Source organism: Engraulis encrasicolus, chromosome 9, assembly GCF_034702125.1.
Source record: "Engraulis encrasicolus isolate BLACKSEA-1 chromosome 9, IST_EnEncr_1.0, whole genome shotgun sequence".
NCBI lineage: Eukaryota > Metazoa > Chordata > Actinopteri > Clupeiformes > Engraulidae > Engraulis > Engraulis encrasicolus.
In genome coordinates, this window is record NC_085865.1 from 15480149 (window position 1) to 15504247 (window position 24099).

The 24099-nt window shown below is 40.6% G+C and overlaps 1 protein-coding gene and 1 long non-coding RNA gene across 2 annotated transcripts in view; one reads left to right on the forward strand and one right to left on the reverse strand.

Annotated features, from left to right (window-relative positions):
* LOC134456119 (contactin-associated protein-like 2) overlaps window positions 1-24099 on the reverse strand; it is a 293385-nt gene that overhangs the window by 35980 nt on the left and 233306 nt on the right. The window contains exons 14-15 of the mRNA XM_063207552.1: window positions 15636-15792; window positions 11045-11172 (exon numbers count right to left, since the gene is read on the reverse strand). Of these exons, the coding sequence (XP_063063622.1) occupies window positions 11045-11172; window positions 15636-15792 (285 nt within the window). The remainder of the gene's footprint in view (window positions 1-11044; window positions 11173-15635; window positions 15793-24099) is intronic.
* On the forward strand, window positions 5845-7275 carry LOC134455540 (uncharacterized). The gene is made up of 3 exons (XR_010036118.1): window positions 5845-5896; window positions 6719-6805; window positions 7146-7275. It is a non-coding gene; the product is annotated as an uncharacterized LOC134455540 (long non-coding RNA).

A 24099-nucleotide genomic window follows, 5' to 3' on the forward strand; every position in this document is an offset into this window, starting at 1 on the left:
CCATGTAACTTTACCAGATGGCTTGCTTACAAATTACAAATGGCTGCTACACCAGAGGTCATTAAAATGTGTTTATTCATGTCACGGGAGCAGGAAGCAAAACGTGTGTGTGTGTGTGTGTGTGTGTGTGTGTGTGTGTGTGTGTGTGTGTGTGTGTGTGTGTGTGTGTGTGTGTGTGTGTGTGTGTGTGTGTGTGTGTGTGTGTGTGTGTGTTGAGCAGAAGAACACCAAGTTTATTCCCAGAAAATGTTCATTCCACTCGACCTTGAACTATTTGTGGAGTGGGTAATGGGCTGTCTTTTGCACCATGGGAAATGAAGTCAGTGGAATGGTGACAGAAAGACTATGCCACACTCTTTAGATGGACAATGCAGCATCATGCAGCCTTGATTACCCTTGTTAACAATTGGCTGCAAAGCATAAAAGTAAAACCATAGATAGCTACGTGAGCCAATGCTGTCTCAATAGCCGTCACATTACTGCCATGAAAGTATGACTCATCACATCTAATGTTTTAATGGCTCCATGTGGCTGTCATAAAGAGGAAAGGGAATAATTTTATATTAGTAAGATGGAGGTCATTTCATATCCTGCAGTGGTGTGTAAATCCAAGCATAGATGATAGCTATACTGCAGTGGTGTTTTAATCCCGGCTTTTTAGTCGATGACAGCTGTGTTGGTGATGCTAATTACACAGATTGTCTCCCTCTTCAGCAGGCCTCTACAGCAGCATCTGACATGATGATGGACCTAGTAATAGGAATCAAGTATGATAGGTAGCAAGCTTCACTCTGGTTTCTTGATAACTTTTAAGGGCGCACCTTGCATTCTTTTTTTCCTTTATTTTTGTGCACAGACGCGTTTCGGCGTGTACCTTCCTCAGTGTGCAACCTGTACCAACCTAGTAGTCGGAAAAAAACACTGTCTGGCTACTCTCATCCACGCATGATAGCCTACATTTCAAGTATCACATTACATTTTCATATTTAGAAATCAGGAACACAGAGGAAACAGTAATGATCAATATTAGATGCTGAATGATGCCAAAGAGCACATTGTACAGTTTTGAAGGTACCTCAAATAACCTTAGGCTGCGTGGTTCAGTTTGCCAATCACACATTATTTTCCCAGAATGCTGTTTGGCTGTCTATCTGGACTCGACTGTCCTTTTAGTCTATCCCATTATTACATCTATCACTTCTCTATCAAGTCCAGGCCCAGCAACAGCATTACTGCTTATTTCACAACTCTCACTATGGGGGCCGCTAGGGGGAGGGGGAGAGTGGTACAGATTCTAAGGGCCCAAGCACTGATAGGGGCCCTTAAGGGGGCCCAAGCACTTAGAGGGTCCCTTAAGGGGGCCCAAAATTTGAATCTTTCATGGGGCCCAGCATTTCTGGCAGCGCCCCTGACTCTCACTGTCTATTTCTCAAAACCAAGAGAGAATGTGTGTGTATATGTTTGTCTGTGTGTGTTTGAGCAGTGAGCATGAGTGTGACAGTGCATATTTTGAAGGGGTTTTAAACATTTCTGACTGTGCGTGTGTGTGACTGTGCTTGTGCTTCGTATATTTTAATGCTTCCTGCGAGAGAGATATTCTCAGAAGAATAATTTAATGGTCCTCCAACTCCATAAATAGGCAAAGGCAAAGTTTATTGTAATGGGAAAGATGAGGGAACCTTTGAGCTTCTGACAGGACGATTGAGAAAGCACATTTAATGAGGAGGAAAATGAAGAGAGACAGAGAATAAATTCAACGATGAGAAAGAAAGACAGATAGAAATAGAGAGTGATAGAGTGAACAAGAGAGAGAGAAATGAATAGAGAGACAGTGATGGAGTGAAGAAGAGATATATGGTAAAGAACTTAATGACACACTGGTCTGCATTTCATTTGACTTTAAGAGGAGAGCTAGCAGAGTAACTCAAAGGAGAAAGTCTCATCTGCAGCTGAGTAACTCCCACACCAGGTAATGAGCAAAACAACTTCTTCTCTTAACCTGAGACAGCACATCTAAAGTTCACTGCAAGACACATTAACAAGGACAAACTGAATACAAGTGTATGGAGAGATACATGCTATTGAATATTCATTATGAGCTTCTATTTCAGTTTACAACCAAGTGCACTTTCTAACACCACCGTTGTCAGGGAATGACTACTGCATGTAGGAAGCTGTTGCTACGATGGATTCAGCACAAGCATAACTATAGGATGCCATAGGGTGCTCTCAGAAATACACACGCACACACATCCAATATACTGAAGCTGAAGCCATATTGAAGCCATACTGAACTCAATGTCAATCAGCATTGCCTTCCCACATACAAGAGCCTTCATCAACCTATTAAAATCTGTGTTGACTCCAATGAAAGTCTACATTTTATCAGGGGCTTTGCGAAGTTGAGCTTGTGGGTTTTTTCTCTATTACTGTCAGACAAGCACTTTGGGTCCGATGAGTTTTCTGCAGAATTCTTTATTCATTACTGCCCCATAGAAAATATGGAACAGGGCACATCCTAATGATACACCAGTCTTGCTGATCTACCTAAGTGGGATGCACATTCGGCTGTGTCCTCTCAGAGCCTTTATACTGTGTGAGCTCACACAGCTCCTTGGCCCTTTATAGATGCAAATTAGCTCACTCACACCTCAGCTGAGCTGACACTCAATATAGAATACAATGCTGACACTGGAATGATATATATATATATAGTCACAGACATATACACATATAGTCATATACACATATCTCAATATTCCTGCATATACATGTACATATAATAATCTGCATATGAATCATATAAGATAAAATTTAACCACAAGCTCTTTCTCAGCCATACAGCCAGCCGAAGCTTAGCTCCCTCCACTGCAGGGTTACAGCAGCACAATAATGGGACATATTGATTAGAGATGCACCGGATCCTGATTTTTAGGATCCTGCCGGATGCCGGATCCACTGCTTAATATCCTGTCGGATTCGGAACCGGATACCGGATCCTACGAAAGGGTTGAAACACATAGCCTACTCGCACACGTGGGCCCTTTTTATTACGTTGGCTCAAACTATTTTTTACTGCCACACTGCCTGCACTGACCACTTCAAAGGGCTTTCACTCCATGCAGCAATTGGGGTTGTGAAAGACTGACTGAAAAACCTAGGCTAGAGATGCATCAGATCCGGATTTTTAGGTAACTGCCGGATACCGGATCCACTGCTTAAGATCCTGCCGGATCCGGATCCTGTGAAAAACCCCATTATCCTGCCGGATCCGGAACCGGATCTTGGATCCTGTGCATCTCTAATATTGATCAATGTTGTGGAATGTCTTCCTTGTTTAGACAAAAGAGTGCAGAGAGGTAACCAAAGATCTGTAGCTGCATGAGTCACTGTACTCACTTGCAGGATAAAAGATGAGCTGTGGCTGAGTTTTGAGATGGATATTACATGTAATGGATTTCAGGAATGGATGGATATGTGGAGAGACTCAGCTCAGCAGGTGACAGGGATTTATTCGTTATTAATTGCTTGAATGAAGGTGAATTGATCCGGCTCACCTGGGAGTGAAGATGCATGACAGACCCCCTGGTTAATAACAATCTCACAATAGTCTGGCAGAAAATTAGAGTCGTGAAGAAGAGAGACGAAGAAAGGTGAAAGGCAAAGGATGGGGAATTGATTAAGATGTTGATAGATGGAGTTTATTGTCAGATGCTGAGTACACACAGAAATACATACACAGTATAGACATGCATACAGGCACTCACACACACGCCTACATGCACTCGCACACGGCTGCATGCATGCACACGCGCACACTTTTGTACAGTATGTTAAAGAGGAAGGAGAAAAGGATGAAAATCATGTCTCAATCGCATGCTTCTCTAGAGAGAGAGAGAGAGAGAGCGAGAGAGAGCGAGAGAGAGCGAGAGAGAGCGAGAGAGAGAGAGACTACTCTCCACATGTGTGCACCCCTTCTCTGCCCAACAGCAGCAGGGTTGGTGTGGCTGGTGTGGCTGGTGTGGCTGGTGTGGTTAATGTGATGCGGTTGGTGTGGCTGGTGTGGTTGGTGTGGATGGTGTGGCTGGTGTGGTTGGTGTGGCTGGTGCAATGATACAGTAAGTAAGGGGATAAGGTACGTTCTACTCTGTTGTGATGCAACGGCGGGGGGCGGGACATCGCCATGTTGGCGGCGGAAGTAGGGAGTAGAGTGCCTTTTTCCATGCTTCTCTATGTGCGACTTAAAGCAATGTACCTCCGAAGCAATTCATGCCATGCATGCTCTATTTCTTTCAAACGATAGTTTCCCGTCCCTTTCAAACCACCCTGGTATTTTTTTTGGACTGACCCCTTGTTTTAGAGTGCTATTAAAATAGTTTAAATGACCAATGAGTGCTGTTATCTGCGTTGATTGACAGTTGACATTCTTTAGAATTATTTTTTTGATTGACAGGGCGTCGTCAAGGAGACGTTCGACTCAGTCAGTCCCGCGCCGGTGTCGTGCGCCAGGAAGTCCCTCCAGGGAAGTCCTTACTTTGAACAACTTCATCACTTTGATGGATTATTTCATTGATTCACTTTCCCCATACTTTGGTCTTGTTGTGCCTTTGGATATACTAATCCGAATTATCTCGGAAGCTCTGCAGTTTTGGTAAGTAAAATGTAAGAAAAGTACAAGTATGAGCTCTCAATATGTGGCTGTTAAAAATGACAAAATGACTGAGGTGTACGATATGCTAGCTGTTATTAGCTCTTGTTTCCTCAATATGTAAATAGAGCTCTAGCTGTGTTTGGTCTGTCGATTTGTTAAGCAACTTAATTCTAAGTTGAATGTCATTCGTATTCTGACCAAAGCGTGTATGTTTTTGGCGTGCATCCGGTGTGTAGACACCCTCCCTCCGTAATCTGTAAATAACTCATCGTACTCAACACAACGTCATCCTGGTGCAAATATATTGCTTTCTGTAGCTAGCATGCATGGTCGTGTGTGTGATTTCACCAGCTTCTAGCGGTTGACTCGGAGGAGAGCTAAACGTAGTCCGAGAACAATATAAACAATTTGTTTACCGCATTTCGAGCACACAGACAACCCAGAATTTCCCCTGGCACCACTCAACTACAGGCCTGTTCAAACAAGAATTCACAACGAGACGTTGTCTGTTGTTTACATACTGTAGTTCTCTAGGCAATGCAAGGACCGTCTGTCCTTGCATTGCCCAGCAGCTAAGACATTCAATGCTATAGCACTTTAGGGCTTTTGAGTAAAAATTCGCCTCATTAGAACCAGTTCTATAAGGACTGATGGGACATCGGATGTCATACGATGCTCTGTCTAGTCAGTTTTGCTGTTTCACTAAAAACATTGCGATCAATGCCACGTCGTCTAAATGGAAGCGGCTGGATGATGAGGTGTGTATCCTGCTTGTTTTTCAGAGCACTTAAGGCGTCGGTGTTACTCTCTTCGCTCAGCATCCAAACCGTGCCACCTCCACCAACAGCCAGAAGATCATCTCGGCATCACAGCTGTCGATGGGGCATTGCGTTATCACTAACACAGCAACGGTTAGTAATGTGTCAAACATAGCCTATACCTCTGCTAGTGGTATGACACTGTCAAATGTTGCATGTGAAGTGAAATGCCTTGCCATTAGCCTATATATTCCTGGGAACATTGTGTGTGCCTCATTTGACTTATCTGTAGCTTATTATGTTATAGAGGTGCCATTCCAGTGAGATTTCCACAAAGAAAAGTGTCAAGATAAAAACAGATGCACCATGGACCCTCTCCACCTCAACACCAGTCCAACAAAGGCCGGGTAAAACTTCCAGGTTAGAGGAGAAAAAGGATAGCATCACAACACCAGCTGACCCCTTGATATCTGGCATTTGGAGAAAGGTGAGTGTCTTGAGCTGATCAATATGTTTATAAACAGAATGTTTGGATGCATATAGCCCTACCAGTAACTTGCTTTGTGTGTCGTCTGATCAGTGTTCAGCAAGTTACTGAAAAGCTGCAATACATTACCGATTACACGTAACTGACATTTTAAAATAATCCCTCACATCATAATATTACTAAATGTATGTAGGCCATTACACTGATTTTGCATTACTTCAGTAACTTTAGCCAAAATAATTGCCAAAATATGGATTTGGTGATTTACAAAAGTAATGCATTACATTGTGGTTTCCAAACTTTTTTCCATGTGCACCCCTTTGTTCATTTCAATGTGGTTTGTGCAACCCCTAAGTGATGGTCCTCTTGAGGTAGGCCACGCACCCCCAGGGGTGCTCACACCCCAGTTTGGGAAACCTGGCCGTAATTAATTACTTTTGTAATGTGTTACCCCCAACACTGCGTTTGATTTGGTGCACAGGGCAGTCATGGGTGAGCGGTTAGGGCGTCAGACTTGCATCCCAGAGGTTGCCGGTTCGACTCTCGACCCGCCAGGTTGGTGGGGGGAGTAATCAACCAGTGCTCTCCCCCATTCTCCACCATGACTGAGGTACCCTGAGCATGGTACCGTCCCACCGCACTGCTCCCCATGGGGCGCCACTGAGGGCTGCCCCCTTGCACGGGTGAGGCATAAATGCAGTTTCGTTGTGTGCAGTGTGCAGTGTTCACTTGTGTGCTGTGGAGTGCTGTGTCACAATGACAATGGGAGTTGGAGTTTCCCAATGGGCTTTCACTTTCACTTATATTGTGTTTGTCTTTCAGAGCACATCACAGTCGTCTGTGTGACACCCCCTCGCTGCACGCCAGCACCCAAACCAAGCCACCTCCACCACCGGTCAGATCATATCGGTATGCACAGCAGTCTGAGGGGACATTATGTACATATCAATATATCAAAAACATACCTAGACTAGTGGTGTGAGACATGTTATGTGCTTGGGAAGTGAGGTGCACTACTGCTGTTCTAAGCCTTAGCTCTCTGCATGGCTAAGGGATGGTACGGTCATTGGCACTCGATGTCACATACGCTGCCTACCCTTGGCCTACATATTCGTGAGAACTTTGTGTGTGCCTTATTTGGTTGCTGAAAATCAAGTCTGCACACTAAGCTCCCATTTCACTTATTTAGTGTGATGGTATGATTCTAACATTAATTATTTTGCTATTGGATTTGTGTTTATTGTTACAGCTGAAGATGTGTACAGTACGCTCCTGCCTGCATCCTACCACCACAAGTTCACCCCAGAGGATCTGCTGTCGACAACCATTGTGATATCGTTGCAATTATGAAACACACTTAATAAATGCTAATACATCACATCACACACATTTTGTTTCTGAATTGTTTTTCAATATTGGTAACACACTGTTGTTACAACATCTGTTTAGGTCAGGTGGGGAACCATGTCAAACCATGTTTACGCCCCCTCGGGCCATCTTATCCTCTCCCCAATATAATTTTAATGTTGTACAGCTTCACGTGAAATATGACATATTTTGTAAAGGCATCTTAGAAATTACATCAGCAATATAATTAAGTTATATTCTAGGTACCAAGAGAAGGTGGGGTCTGTTGTAAAGCTGGCCACCTTCAATATAGGCCAAAAAAGCTGGGGGAAATCCTGTTTTGTGTTCATAGTACGGCCCTTGGAGGACTTACATGGTTGTTGAAGGACTTTGAAGTGGCCCCTCAAATGAAAAAGGTACCCTACCCCTGGCTTAGACGAATGGCCAGACAAATGTTAAGAATTGAAGTAATGCATTTCTTAGAAGTGGGAAAGAACGTCCACATAATGATTTGCACGTTTAGAAAGCACACATGTAAGAAGACACTGAAGTCAAGATTTCACTTTAATCTGAAATTCAAGTACTCAAAATACCAGATGGTGTAATGATCATACTGTATTACCTATGCTTTACTAACTGAAAGGTTTTGGGTTGCCTACCGTTTACTTAAGTAATATGATTTAAGAATGAGAAGGGTTTTTTAAATTCTGAATTTTCTCGAAAACTGGGGGGAAGGGGGTCATGACTGCTTGACTGCAATCTTCACTCTGGATGACTGCTTGACGATGAGGAGCCTTTCTTCAACTTCCATGGTTTGTGCCTGTCAAACGGAAAGGTTTAATTAATTGTTTTGCACGTTATTTGTAGAGGGATTTATACACATCAGCTGTGGGTAAATATGCTAAATGTCCGTATAGGGGGTTAACTTGGTGTGTCAGACAAACATTCCTAATAATATTTAACGTCAATGGTCGCAGATGTTAAAATATTCAACGTGAAACTGAACATCCAAGGGCTCTCGCCTGCACAACTTCAATGATGCTACTGAGATAGGGCCTACATTGCAGACTTAGATAATAGTTTTCGGCCAAATAATACGAAGACCCCATATGGCATGGGCTATATGCACTTTCCGTGTACAGTTAAGTTTGCAACTGTACAATGCCGTTACAAGGTGCTGAAGTTAAGTAAGTTAGATCTAATGCCATTTGGCTGGCTCAGGTTAGCCGCTAAGCTAAATAATATTACCGTATGATGGTTTCATAAGCCTCTCAAGATTTCGTTGGCCCTAGTACCATTTCATAAATATCATATTGGTATTCTCCACACTTACCGATCTCCAGTTGTGTTTCAACTTGCATTGGTGGTTTTGTGACAATCAAGGTTTTCGGTGTTGACTATTTCCACAGCTGAGAACTTGTTTTAATATCTTGAGACGCCATGACATATTTTCATCTCTGACGATGCGGCAGCATCGGGTGGGAGGGCGGGACATATGACTTGACAAGTAGGTGTTTTCGGATTGGCTGGCGCTGTCAGCGATGTCGACCTATCGGTAATGTAGCTCAACGTTGCCAGGGTGATTATTTCACTTCCGTATTTTGGAGGCGGAAGTAAATCAGCCGCGGTTGCATCAAAACCGTTGAATGGAGTTCTATGGAACCACCTTCTCCCCTTATGTAGACCTCCTTGGGCTGGTGTGATGTGGCTGGTGTGATGTGGCTGGTGTGGATGTTGTGGTTGGTGTGGCTGGTGTGGCTGATGTGGTTGTTGTGACTGATGAGGCTGGTGTGGCTGGTGTGGCTGGTGTTTGTGCTAAACAGGTGACTGTAATGAGTCGGCTGGCTGCAGCTGATGTGAGCAGTAAGCACAGGCCAATTAATGGACATAATGAGGCGTGGAGAAACTCAGCACTTGGTCCACAGATGATGCAGAGGGGACCAGGGGGCGTGAGGAGTGTGTGTGTGTGTGTGTGTGTGTGTGTGTGTGTGCGTACGATTGTGAGGGATGGTGTGGAGTGATGGTGATGGCACTGGTGTGTTCACTGGTTGTGGTCTGGTGGATGTTGGATGGATGCGTTGGAAAGCAGCCCAGAGAGCAGTTTAGCATTAACTGTTGCAGGTTTTTTGCTTTGCTAGGCTTAACTAAAGACCTTTGCTCGGGCAGCTGGAATACATATGCCACATTGTTTTGCATAGTATATAAACACTGCAAGTTGGTGTAATAATTGCCTCAAAAACTATGCAAAACTATGGCATCAGTACTTTTTCGCATTGGTGATAAAGAAATAGAAGAATACTATAGCTGCCTTCTGACATAATGACATACAGAGCAATTTAGCAACCTTCTGTTTGAGATGCACAGCACGCCGCAGCAACAAATTGCACCAGTTACTTTCTAAACCCTTCAAGTCATGGGCCTGACAGGTCTGTAATGCCTTGTCAATTCTAATATATTTAGGTATTACTCTAACTGCATCATGCTATATTCATTAGAGTGGTGTTGGCTGAAAGAAGTTAGTTTCAGATACCGTATATGCGATACTGCAAAGCTACCCTGTCTTCCAGTCCAGGATAAAATAACGAAATGAGGGATGGATGACAAATTGCTGGTTGTTATTACTTTACTGTGTTCTCCTTCGCGCACATTGTCAGAGGATTTAATGTTTTCTGGGATTATGAAGACAGCAGCGGAGTTTAGAGAATCACAGCTTCCTGTCTGGATGTTCCCCAGACGACTTGAGACACAAGGTGTGTCTTGCCTTAGAGCTGAGCCTGCTGTCACTGCTTCCACACATTCTGCTATTGGATTCTGCTACCGGAGATGGTGGTGGTGGGAAAAGGAAGCAATGAGGTGGGAGGATGTAGGATGGAATACTGTAGCAGGGGTGGAGAGGAGGCTCATCTCACAACACAGAGCATCCAAAGAGGTTGGATATATAATATATAATATATAACACGCCCACTCAATGCAAAAGCGTGTGCTCAAAATTTGGTCTCCTATGGGGGCGTTGTCCCTCCTTCTTGTCTTTTCATGATTTTTGCACAAGACGTGCGCTACCGCCATCTACAGCGCTAAGGGGACTCCATTTATTCTCTAACTCAAGACTCCGAAGGTCTCCTAATCGAAGGTCTCCTAAAGGGGCGTTCACCCTACGTAAAGTGGATACCGGAAAAGAACCCGCCTGCTTTATCTCACTCTCATATACGATTCTCTGGAGCATCTCAAGCGTGAACCTGTTTTCACTGCGGCTGGAGATGGTAGCAGTGTTGCTAACGGTGATAGTGATGTAGAGGGTGGTAGTGGTAGAGAGAAGGCAGGTGGGATGATATGATAGAAAACTGACTGCAGTCCACTAAACCAGCTTAACAAAGCTCTTTAGATTTTACAATTTTTCAGCTGTCAGCTGTGACAGTCACTTTTTGACATGTTCAATGTTTAAGTGTCTTTCTGTAAAACCTGTTTCAACAATTTCTGTTGAAATTGATGATTGAAATTATTGTACTCGATGTGAGGCTTTAAAATGACAAAAAGTGAGAACGAAAAAAGGGCCCACTTCAAACGTGCACCAACAGCATAGAGTGGGTGGATGGCATGAAGCTTAACCGGGCAATCGTGTTCAGCTAGCGCACATGAACACTCCTGCACATCATAATGACATGCAGGTGCAGCAATGGCTGTCTGGACCACGTTTCTGCTAATTTCTGCCAAACACAAAATACCCTCAAACTACTTACAGAACAGCAAAATAAACAACAACAAACAACCAGGAAACAATATAATATGTAGATGTGAACTCACGGTCTCCATGGCAACGCAGAGGCCCGACCGTCACCTTGGCCTCGGAACCCGCTCGATTGGTGTCTCCCACGGCAACCTGGTTGACAGGTAAGTGCTCTTTATAGACCAGCAGTCCTGAGTCCTCTCTCCTACAGAAGAGAGATAACGGCTGATCAATGACCCTAATGTGAGAAGCTTACACACTTGGCCCTTTTATAACTCCTTTGCAGAACTTATCACATGCCTCCTCAAAGTAGTGTGTGTGTGTGTGTGTGTGTGTGTGTGTGTGTGTGTGTGTGTGTGTGTGTGTGTGTGTGTGTGTGTGTGTGTGTGTGCGCGCGCGCGCCCAGGAGCTTGTGCCTCCTGAATGGAACTCTGTCGGAGAACACCTTCAGCATCCAGGGGTCTGAGATTCCAACCATTCAGGAAGAGCGAATCCGCTGCTTGGGGAAGAGCTACGATAGTTCCCTAAAGGACAAAGGGAACCTTGAGGACACCTCAGCCCAATTAAAGGAGTGGCTGAAGAAAATCGACAGCAGTCTACTGCTGGGCAGGTTCAAGGTGTGGTGCTTCCAGCATGGAATCATACCAAGACTCCAGTGGCCCTTTCTGCTGTATGACTTCCCACTAACGAGGGTGGAAGCAATGGAGAGAGTCTGTAGCAGGTTCATTCGGAAATGGATGGGCGTTCCTCCAGCAGTCAGCTCAGTCAACCTCTACAGCAAATCATCAGTACTCCGGTTACCATGCACCTCCGTCGTTGAAGAATTCAAGGCAACCAAGGCAAGGGCAGCGTGCACACTTTTATTGTCCAAGGACACGAAGGTCAGGCATGCAAGCACAGCTATCAACTGCGGCAGGAAGTGGAGACCCCTGGAAGCGGTGAAGGAAGCAGAAGGCTACTGGAGGCATCAGGAAATCGTGGGCACTATTTGTCAGGGACGTCTGGGGCTTGGCAATTACAACGTCAAGAGCTGGGCAAAAAGCAGCGCACAAGACAGAAGGGGCTTGGTGGTGCAAAGGGTACTTTGGTGGTCCAAAGAAGATCGTCGCATCAAAGCAGCTGGGCTGGGCACCCAAGAACGCTGGATGCAGTGGGAAGAGGCACTCGAGAGGCCACTGTCTTGGAAAGAGCTTTGGGCTACTGATCAAGGCAGGTTGAACTTCCTGCTGTGTGCTGTCGCAGATCTCCTACCCACACCAAGTAACTTGAAGATCTGGGGGAAGGAGCAGGAGGCATCCTGCAGTCAATGCGGCGCCAGGGTCTGCACACTCAACCATATTTTGGCCAGCTGCCCAAAAGCTCTTGCGAATGGGCGCTACAGGTGGAGACACGACAAGGTTCTCACCGAGGTCGGTAAGTGGGATGAACTGCAGAGAAGCGCCATCAACAAACAGCCACCAGCACCCCCAAGATTCACCAGCTTCCACCTCGAAGGCAGCAAGGTTCAAAAGGGAAAAAGACCCAGCAACCTACCATCGATGCTGCACAGTGCGACAGATTGGGAGCTGCATGTAGATCTCAAGAAGAAGCTGGTCTTTCCTCAGGAGGTTGTGGCAACTACCCTCCGACCAGATATGATCCTTCTTTCCAGGAGTACAAAGTCCATTATTCTAGCCGAACTCACTGTGCCCTGGGAGGACAGGCTAGGTATATCCCATCAGACGAAGAAGGCTAAATATCAGGACCTAGTGGCAGAGGCGAGCCTCGCTGGGTGGCATGCCACCCTCTTCCCAATCGAGGTTGGCGTCCAGGGTTTCCCCGCAACGTCTGTGCACAATTTTATGTAGAAGATTGGACTTAATGCCAAGCAACTACAGAAAGCTATCAGGGAGATAGCCACAGCCACAGACATCATATAAGAAGACTAGATGCGTCGTCCGCGTTCCCGTCATGCAAGTCGAACGTCCGCGCATGGTGGTTAGCCTAGCCTTCTGGCTCAACCAGTTGCAGTGAGTTTTTGGTGCTGTATACTCTTCAGATGGCCATAATTCCCTCAAATTTCCATTGATTTTCGAAAGGGTTGGTTTGTTACACAGTATAAAAAAATTCAAATGAAAGTATATGTTGATACTGCATAGTGATGAATATTCACAATATTATTATATTATATTACATTATATTATTATGTGCATAGGTCTAAAATCATGTATAATATAGTTCAGTAGGCTTATTCATTTAATTAAATAGATCCCATAAACAAATGCACAACGTAATCTTTTATATTTTCAGTAAAATAACAAATAAAGGTTCACTTGTAGTCTATGCTTTGGTTTCGACAGCTCCACCTTGTGTTCAAAATGAGTCGTGACGCTAAAGCCATCCAGACAGAATGAAATTGTTGCGCTGTACATCTCCCTTCTAGTACGTCATCTCTGTCGTCTTTAATTTGGTGCAATGAATATATCCATGCCGTCAACGTAATGCACAGCAGCAATGGTTAAAATGTGTATTTGCTGTAGGTCTATCTAAATGTTTGGACAAATAGGCTAAGTGGGACAAATCTCCTGGGCGTTTTACCCCAGTCTACGCTTAAGTTTTAAGGAGCCCTACCATTTATATACACGTGTCAATATTTCAGCGAGGCAATTAAGTATCTCGACGTTTCAATTCTTCAGTTTACTTCAGGTGTAACGGGGGTCTGTGGAGAGTTTAGGCTGCGCTAATATGGCCGACCTGTGCGGACGTGCTTGAAATACGCGATGACGTATCTAGTCTTCTTATATGATGTCTGTGGCCACAGCGGCTGAAACTAGCTCCAGGTGGCTGTGGTTGTCAAGGAATCATAGCTGGACCCCTTCTGCAGGTGAAGGCTAACTCAGTCTTTGCTGCCCCACTCAGGAGAGATGTTCAGGTTAAGGGGCGAAACACCCAAGACCCTGAGATGCCTGCTGAGGATGCAGAAGGGGTCCCCAGGAACACCAATACACTCCACCAGTTAGAGCTTCAACTTCCACATCCTTAGTTGCTCCTGCAGTCTCTGCTTGTAGCGCATCTTCGGTGTTTATCTCATATGTGTGTGTGTGTGTGTGTGTGTGTGTGTGTGTGTGTGTGTGTGTGTGTGCGTGCGCGTTTTAAGAGCATACTAGTACCAGTGGGGAACACAAACACGGCACATGGCACATGCACGCACCCACACACATACACACACAAACTCTCTCTCTCTCTCTCTCTCTCTCTCTCTCTCTCTCTCTCTCTCTCTCTCTCTCTCTCTCACCCACACACACACACACACACACACACACACACACACACACACACACACACACACGAAGCCAGGACACTAACACACTTTTTGTTCTGTCTTTCACAGGATTCAAGACCCAACATGTCAGTGCATAACAAAGTGTCATGTTTCACGGTCATACTATCCTGACTCATCTCTCTCTCCTGGATTATGAGTAGAATTAGTTGAGTTATTTTGTGGGTTTGCCAGACAAAAGTTTACAGCGTAATAGAGAAATGAGCGAAAAGGAGAAACAATAAGGGAGAGGGGAAATAATCACGAAGGAATGAAAAACACAAAGTGATGAAAAAAGGAGAGTGGAGAGGTGCAAACGACGGGCCCATAATGAGAGCACTTTATGTAGTGGCGGTAAATACCCATCACATGCTACAACATCCTCAACAAACATTAATATAAAGACTTATTACAGAGTCGGGCGGCAAAGCGTCATCTGTGCACCGTTTTAATGAGAACATCCATCATCGTCGCAATGAGACAATGAAATGAAAACAATTATTTCTAGCAAAGCAGCAAGAATATCACTCATAGGATGAAGACGGCTTGTGTGTGTGTGGCAATGGTTCTCCAATGGCAACTGTGCTGTATGTCAACAGCTGGAGAGAATGCCCTCCATGTGGCACTCACATCCAATTACTTTGGCATGTAGAGTATGGGAGAGAACAGACTGTGTTTGTGTATGCAGGTATGTGATGGTATACAGTATGTGTGGGTGGGTTGTTTGCAAGGGTAGCCAAGTCACAAACATCAGTATATGCCTATATTTGTGTATGTGCATGTGTATGTGTGGGTTTGCTTGTACTACGACTGAATGTGTAAGTGTGTAGGGCTGATTATAAGACTGCAGGACAAGTACACAAGTAATAGTGATGCGACAGTGACGGTGTTTGTGTGTGGGTGTGTGTGAGTGTGAGTGTACATGCGTACGTGTGTGCGTGCAGGCATACAGGCACTGCTGGAGCACATTGCCTGTGGTGATCATCTTGTATTCGTGGTACGTGAGGTAAAAGACCACCATACGTACATGCTGGATAATAATGGGCACTGACGGGTGTATGTTTGTCTGTGTAAGTGTGTATGCATATGTGCATGTGTGTGCGTGTACTTACCTGCATGTTGGTCAGTGTCAGTTTGAGTGTGTGTGTGTGTGTGTGTGTGTGTGTGTGTGTGTGTGTGTGTGTGTGTGTGTGTGTGTGTGTGTGTGTGTGTGTGTGTGTGAGAGAGAGAGAGTGTGAATGTGAGTGTGAGTGCATGTGTGTGTGCTTGTGGTGTGTGTGTGTGTGTGTGTGAGCGTGTGCGAGTGCGTGTGCGTGTGCGTGTGCGAGTGCGTGTGCGTGTGTGTGTGTGGTGTGTGTGCACGCGCTCACCATTGTTTCTGGTCGGCGTCACAGTTGCAGTAGTATTTGGGGTCTGTGCAGTTGCGCTCTATGCCACAGGCACACTTCTGGATGCCCTGACTGCTTCCTCCCCAGTAGAAATGCTTCTCATTGCCCCGGCCAACCCACCACGTGTACGGCACGCCATCTGCAATTGCAAACATACACACACGAAGAATAAACTTCATGAGGAATACTAGAGATTGTAGATTGAGATAAGATTAATCAACACAATAAACACAACAGATCTGAGCTAATAACACAAGTTGGAGTCACGGAAATGCTTTCTATAGGCTATTACCACAGAAAATTAGAAAATACATACCAAATGCTAATCCTAAACAAAATAATACTATAGCAATTTAAGTTGTGCCCTGACCAAAACATTCCCTAACCTTAACCTGTCATTAAAGACATATTTTTGAGAAATACCATTTCCAGTTGGTTGCTAGGCTATCAAGTTCATATAATGAATGAAAGAAAACTAGCTGTGCCCAGACCAAAACAATCCCTAACCCTAACCTGTCAGTAGGAAAAACATTTTTTATAAAAAATATTTGAAATTGGAAAAATCCTGAGAAAACACAACCCAAGTAAAAAAAAGTGTACTTAATATATACTTAATAAGTACGTTTTATTGTATTTAAAGTGTACTTCAAAAGTGTGTATTTAAAGAATGTTATTTTGGGACAACTTATAGTATACTTAAATGTACTTGAAATATAATTAAGTAGAGCTTAAACACATTTTAAGTTGACTCTTTTGTACTAAAATTAAACTTTGTATAAGTGTACTTAATATACTAAAAATATATTTAACTTTAAGTACATTATAAGTATACTAACCAAGTCACTTTAAAATGTGTTTAATGTGAACTTTAGCATGCGGATAAGTGCATTGTAAGTACATTAGAAATCTATTTCAATGTCATGAGAAAGTACTTTATAGTATACTGCAGAAGTACATACTTAAGTTGTGTTATTTTGGGACAACTTATTGTATACTTAAATGCACTTGAAATATAATTAAGTAGAGCTTAATCACATTTTAAGTAAAGTTTTTTGTACTAAAATCAAACTTTGTACAAGTGTACTTAATATACTAAAAATATACTTTACTTTAAGTACATTGTAAGTATACTAACGAAATAACTTTAAAATGTGTTTAATGTGTACTTTAGCATGCAGATAAGTGCATTTTAAGTACATTAGAAATCTATTTCAATGTCACAAGAAAGTACTTTATAGCATGCTGCAGAAGTATATATTTAAGTTGTGTTATTTTGGGACAACTTATAGTGCACTTAAATACACTTCAAGTATGATTAAGTAGAGCTTAAACACATTTTAAGTTTACTTTTTTATACTAAAATCAAACTTTGTACAAGTGCACTTAATTTACTAAAGCATACTTTACTTTAAGTACATTTCAAATATATTCACAAAAATCGCTTTAAGTACATTTTAAGTGTATTGACTCTAAATGTATTTTAAGTATACTACAAGTAGATTTTATTTTAAGCACATTTCAAATATATTTATTTTAAGTACACTTTAAATATATTTCAAAAGTATATGAAAAAAACATCAATGTAATATCTAATTACTCATTTCCATTGTACATTGTCTTGTTCACAATCATCAGCCATTCACATGAACCTTCCTTTCACCTTCACTTCAGACAACAACCACTGCCTCAACCAGGATTTGAACCCACAATTCACTGAACCACAGACCTGCACTCTAACCACTAGACCACAACTTCCTGTTCTACAACAGGCACAATTACGTTCTTGAAGTAATAGTCTTGAGTAGTACACTTTAAGTATACTTTTATATACTTAATAATAATACTTAGAAATCATTGGTGGTGGTATGCTTTTATCGAATTAAAGACACTTTTACATGTTTAATTTGTGCACCAAAAAGTACACTTAAAGTGCACTTAATACACTAATAACACAACTTAAGTACAGACTTCAGTATTGTGCTTAAAAGTTTAATAGGTAAGGCCTTACATGCCTTTTTAAGATCTGTTTGTGCTCTTTAATATGGTGTTTTTACCATGAAAATACATTAACAAAATGGAAGGTGGAAGGTTATTTAATGTTACAAAGCATAATGAATAAATAAGCCTAGGTTAAAATACACTAAAATGATGGTTTAAAAAAAGTACCCAGGTGAAAAAGTGTACTTAATATACTTAAGTATGTATTTTTGTATTTAAAATATATTTCAAAAGTGTGTATTTAAAGAATGTTATTTTGGGACAACTTATAGTATACTTAAATACACTTGAAGTATGATTAAGTAGAGCTTTAACACATTTTAAGCTGACTTTTTGGTACTAAAATCAATCTTTGCAGTGTGTACTTAGTGTACTTAATATACTAAAATCATACTTAACTGTAAGTACATTTTAAACATACTTACTAATTCACTTTATAAGATGTTTAATGTGTACTTTAACATGTGGTTAAGTGTAACTATTTGAAGTATGCTACAAATCTATTTCAAGGTCATAAGAAAGCACTTTATAGCATGCTGCAGAAGTACATACTTAAGTTGTGTTATTTTGGGACAACTTATAGTATACTTAAATACATTTGAAATATAATTAAGTAGAGCTTTAACACATTTTAAGTTGACTTTTTGGTACTAAAATCAAACTTTGTATAAGTGTACTTAATATACTAAAATCATACTTAACTTTAAGTACGTTTCAAATATTCTTTCTAATACCAAACTTTAGCACATTACTTTTAAAATACAAATACACTTAAAATATACTACACTAATATTATGTTTTCAAATACAATACATTTAAATACAATACACTAATAGTGTATTTTATAATACTACACTTTAACACATTACTTTTAAAATACAAATGTACTTAAAATAGACTTAAAATTGAATATACTAATAGTATATTTAACAGTACCACACTTAAGCACATTACTTTAAAAATACAAATGTACTTACCATACATTTAAATACAATACACTAATAGTGTATTTTATAATACTACACTTAAGTACATAACTTTTAAAATACAAAGATACTTAAAATACACTTAAAATATAATACACTAATAGTATACTTTATAATGCTACACTTTAGCACATTACTTTTAAAATACAAATGTACTTAAAATACATTTAAATAGAATATACTAATAGTATATTTAACAATACCACACTTTAGCACATTACTTTAAAAATACAAATATATTTACAATTCATTTAAATACAATACACTAATAGTGTATTTTATAATACTACACGTTAACACATTACTTTTTAAAATACAAATGTACTTAAAATAGACTTAACATTGAATATACTACTAGTATAATTAACAATACCACACTTAAGCACATTACTTTAAAAATACAAATGTACTTACAATACATTTAAATACAATACAATAATAGTGTATTTTATAATACTACACTTAAGTACATAACTTTTAAAATACAAAGATACTGAAAATACACTTAAAATATAATACACTAATAGTATACTTTATAATGCTACACTTTAGCCCATTACTTTTAAAATACAAATGTACTTAAAATACATTTAAATACAATACACTAATAGTTTATTTCATAATACTACACTTAAGTACATGACTTTTAAAATACAAAGATACTTAAAATACACTTAAAATATAATACACTAACAGTATACTGTATAATGCTACACTTTAGCACATTACTTTTAAAATACAAATGTACTTAAAATAGACTTAAAATACAATATACTAATAGTATATTTGACAATACTACACTTTAGCACATTACTTTTAAAATACAAATGTACTTACAATACATTTAAATACAATACACTAATAGTGTACTTTATAATACTACACTTAAGTACATAACTTTTAAAATACAAAGACACTCAAAATACACTTAAAGTATAATACACTAATAGTACACTGTATAATGCTACACTTTAGCACATTACTTTTAAAATACAAATGTACTTAAAATACAATATACTAATAGTATATTTGACAATACTAAACTTAAGCACATTACTTTTAAAATACAAATGTACTTACAATACATTTAAATACAATACACTAATAGTGTATTTTATAATACTACACTTAAGTATATAACTTTTAAAATACAAAGATACTTAAAATACACTTAAAGTATAATACACTAATAGTATACTTTATAATGCTACACTTTAGCACATTACTTTTAAAATACAAATATACTTGAAATACACTTCAAATATAATACACTAATAGTATATTTTACAATAATACACTTATCACATTACTTTTAAAATACAAATATACTTAAAATACATTTAAAATACAATACACTAACAGTATATTTTATAAAACTATATTTAAGTACATAACTTTAATAATACAAATGATTTTAAAATATATTTAAAATACACTAAACTATAAGTATATTTTTAAATACCATACTTAAGTACTGTACTTGATAAATAGAGTGTACTTAAAATATACTTTCAGAAAATTAAATATATTTAAAGTACACTTAAGTACACATTTTTTTGACCTGGGAAGACTGTGGAAACATAGAGCTGTGGGAGTAGCCTATAGAGAGAGCACTTCTCTGTGTCCATCACGGAAAACAATTCCGTGTCCAGGAGCACGGAGAACAATCCCGTGTCCAGGAGCACGGAATTTTGGCAAAATCCGTGCTCCTGGACACAGATTTTGTGCCCTTAACATCCGTGTCCAGGAGCACGGAATTTTTGGAGATCATGTTGATCTACTTCCCAAGCAGACAGTGCCTCACCCTCCCAACCTACTCATTTCAGCACACACCTGCAACCCTTGGAGTTTCAGAGAAAGTGTGTGTGTGTGTGTGTGTGTGTGTGTGTGTGTGTGTGTGTGTGTGTGTGTGTGTGTGTGTGTGTGTGTGTGTGTGTGTGTGTGTGTGTGTGTGTGTGTAGTTATTCAGTAGGGTATTACTTTGAAATAAAACTAATATTCCCCAGGAGCAATATGCTTCTTCACCTGTTTTCCAACTGTCTGGCTTCTTGCTTTAGAGGTCATGGTACTTAATACAGTATGTGATGCGATATTGTTTTTTATTCTTTATTCTTTCATTTTAATATGTGATGTGCTGTTGTTTTAATGTTTCTTGCAAATATTTTTCTTTGTTTGCCTTCCCTGCAATAACAGTCATCTGAACTGGCCTTCAAAGACAGTACCATGAAAAATTCAGCCCATGAAGAAAAAAAAAAATGTCCTTGAAGTTGATCCACTTTTCTCCTTCACAACAGACTTTCCAACATGATCATAAACACAGCTTAGCACACAACAAAAAAGTTCATGCTTTTGTTTGTTTATTTTGCTTCCTCACTTTAGCAGGTAATTTACTTCACGTCATTCAAACTGACATGAGAGGAAGTAAACAGAACGGCAGCCATGTTTGATTATTAACCCCGCGATGACATGTACTGCCCACCTGTTGACAAGATGGATGACAGCCTCCATAATGGAGCAGCAAGAAAATGATTTATCCGTAGCTGTAATTAACTTTACAGTCACTACTTTGTCAGCCAAAATCCTATAATCTAAGACAAAGGTCAAAAGGTCACTCAGTGCTGAGCTATACAGCACCCACATACTTTCTTTGTTTGACATTCTTTGTTCAGCCAAAATTTTTAAAATATGAGACCAAGGCCAGAAAGGTCACATCATCTGAAAACAAAGAATGATTTTTGTATAAATGCCCACTCTCGCCCACTCACTCTCTCGCTGCATGGTTTTATGGCTTGGCATATACAGTACACACACACACACACACACACACGAGAGAGAGAGAGAGAGAGAGAAAGAGAGGGGTGGGGTGAAGAGAGAGGACGTAAAAAGTCTAAAAGGAAAGAGTGAGTGAGGCAGAGCCATATACAGAGTAAAGTAAAGAGTGGAGAGGGGGTAGGAGAGAGAAGGACAAATGGTGGGGAGAGAGCAGTGGTTGTGGTCAGGTTTCTGTATTTGATCTGACTGGCAGTTTGACAGTGCGCAGTGCCGTGTGCGCTGTGTTTTACAATTCATGTGCAAATGAAGGTGTGAGAGGAAGGTGTGAGAGGAAGAGAAGAAAGTGACAAAAGAAAAGAGCAACTCGTTCTCTTTGAAGTGGCAAAACAGGATTGATTTTTGGCAAACATCTGGCATGTGTTAGGGTACATGCAGGGGCGCCGCTAGGAGGGGAAAGGTGGTACTGATTCTAACGGCCCGGCCCAACGCAGCACGGCCCTCGGCCCGCGGATGGGATAATACATTTTTATTTATTTATTTATTTTGAAATTTTTAATTACAAAGAAATAGTAATTGGACATAAGCTTATTAAACACACAACTGGTAGGGCCAAAATTATAATCTTTCATAGGGCCCAACATTCCTGGCAACGCCCCTGGGTACGTGGCCCATGGGATGAACTTTACAGTGGACAGGAAACAGCACATTTATATGTACTCTGTGTGTGTGAGAGAGACAGGCAGTGTGTGTGTGTGTGCATTCATGTGCATACAGTTAGGGCCAGAAATATTTGAACAGCAACACAATTTTCATCCTTTTCCACCCTATACCCCACCACAATGGATTTGAAATAAAACAAACAAGCTATGCATTAACTGTAGACTCTCAGCGTTAATGTGAGGGTGTTAAAATCCATATCGCATAAACAGGAATGAAATAGGAACTTTTTTTTTGTGTGTTGCCCACTTTTCAAGGGATCAAAAGTAATTGGACAGTAGGCTTCTCAGCTATTTTCCAGTCAGATGTGTGTTATTCCCTTACTACACCATCACCAAGATGTCAATACAAGGTCTTAGAGTTCATTTGAAGTGTTCCATTTGCATTTCCATATATTTTTACGGAATATCCATGAGATCCAAAGTCCACCTGTCACCATCAGTGATGTAAGCCATAATAAGGTTGAAAAAATCAAAACAAACCAATTTGAGAGATGGGGAAACATTTAATATGACTAATTCAAGAGTTCAAGAATGTTGGAAAAAAATAAACACCAGAGTAACACCAAATTACCTGGCAGACACGGAAGACAAATGCTGTGGATGACAGACAATATTCTGTATCTGGTGAACAAAAACCCATCTCCCAACAGTTGGCCAGATGTAGAACAGTGTCCAGGTGAACGGTGGATACATGTCCAAGGCAACAATCAAGAAAAAGATCAAGAACATTGAGGAACACTTCACCATAGGAAATACAGAGGGTTTACTAAAGGATGTAAATTATTGATTGCATCAGAAATAGCAATACCAGATTTGGCTTTGCCAAACAACGTCTTAAAAAGACTGTATAGGTCTTGAGCTACATCCTATGGACAGAGGAGACAAAAATCATCTTGTACAAGGGTAATGGGAAGAAAGGAGTATAGAGAAGGGAAGGAACTGCTCATGATTCAAAGCATACCACCCAATCAGTGAATCATGGTGGTGGTAGTGTCATGGTGTGGGCATGCATATCTGTCAATACTATTTTCCCCTTGTATTTATTGATGATGAGGACTTCCGACAAAAGCCACAGGATGAATTCTGAAGATTTTCAGGCTATATTATCATGTCATATTAAACCTAATGGTTCTGAACTCATTGGACAATGCTTCACAGTGCAGATGGACAATGACCCAAAGCTTTATGTGAAAGCCACTAAGCCATTTCTACCCGAAAAAAGTTGAAGACTATGCCATGGCCCAGTCAATCACCTCACCTGAGAACGATTGAGCAAGCATTTCACTTGCTGGAGTCAAAACTGAAGGGAAAATACATTATGAATAAGCAGGAACTGAAGACTGTTGCAATAGAGAGCTCACCATAGCATCACCAGAGATAAAACCCAGTGTCTATTGACGTCTATGGATTGCAAATTACAGGCTGTAACTGACTGGAAAGTATTTGCAACCAAATAATTAAAAATTGAAAGTTTGATGTATAAATACTAAACTGTCCAATTACTTTTGGTCCCTTAAAAATGGGGTGGCACTGATAGAAAATGTCATAATTCCTTCACAGTTCACTCGATTTGGATGCAAACCCCCCCATATTAAAGCTTAAAGTCTGCTGTTAATATACATCTTGTTTGTTTCATTTCAAATCCATTAGGATGGTGTACAGCACCAAAAAGATGAAAATTGTGTAGATGTCCAAATATTTATGGCCCTAACTGTATGTGTGTGTGTGTGTGCGTGCGTGCGTGCGTGTGTGCGTGCACGCGCCTGAAGTCTGTCTGGATTATTCGGCCATCAGTCATCCAGCTACAGTCCAATCAAACACAAATATCCCCTTCATAATCCACACACAGAGGAGAGGAAAGGAGAGACAGGCAAGGCCAACACCAACATTGATCAATGGGATACATCTCCGACATCAGGAGATTCGTATGTATGTACATGGACAATCTTATTCCAGTTCTAACAACAAAAC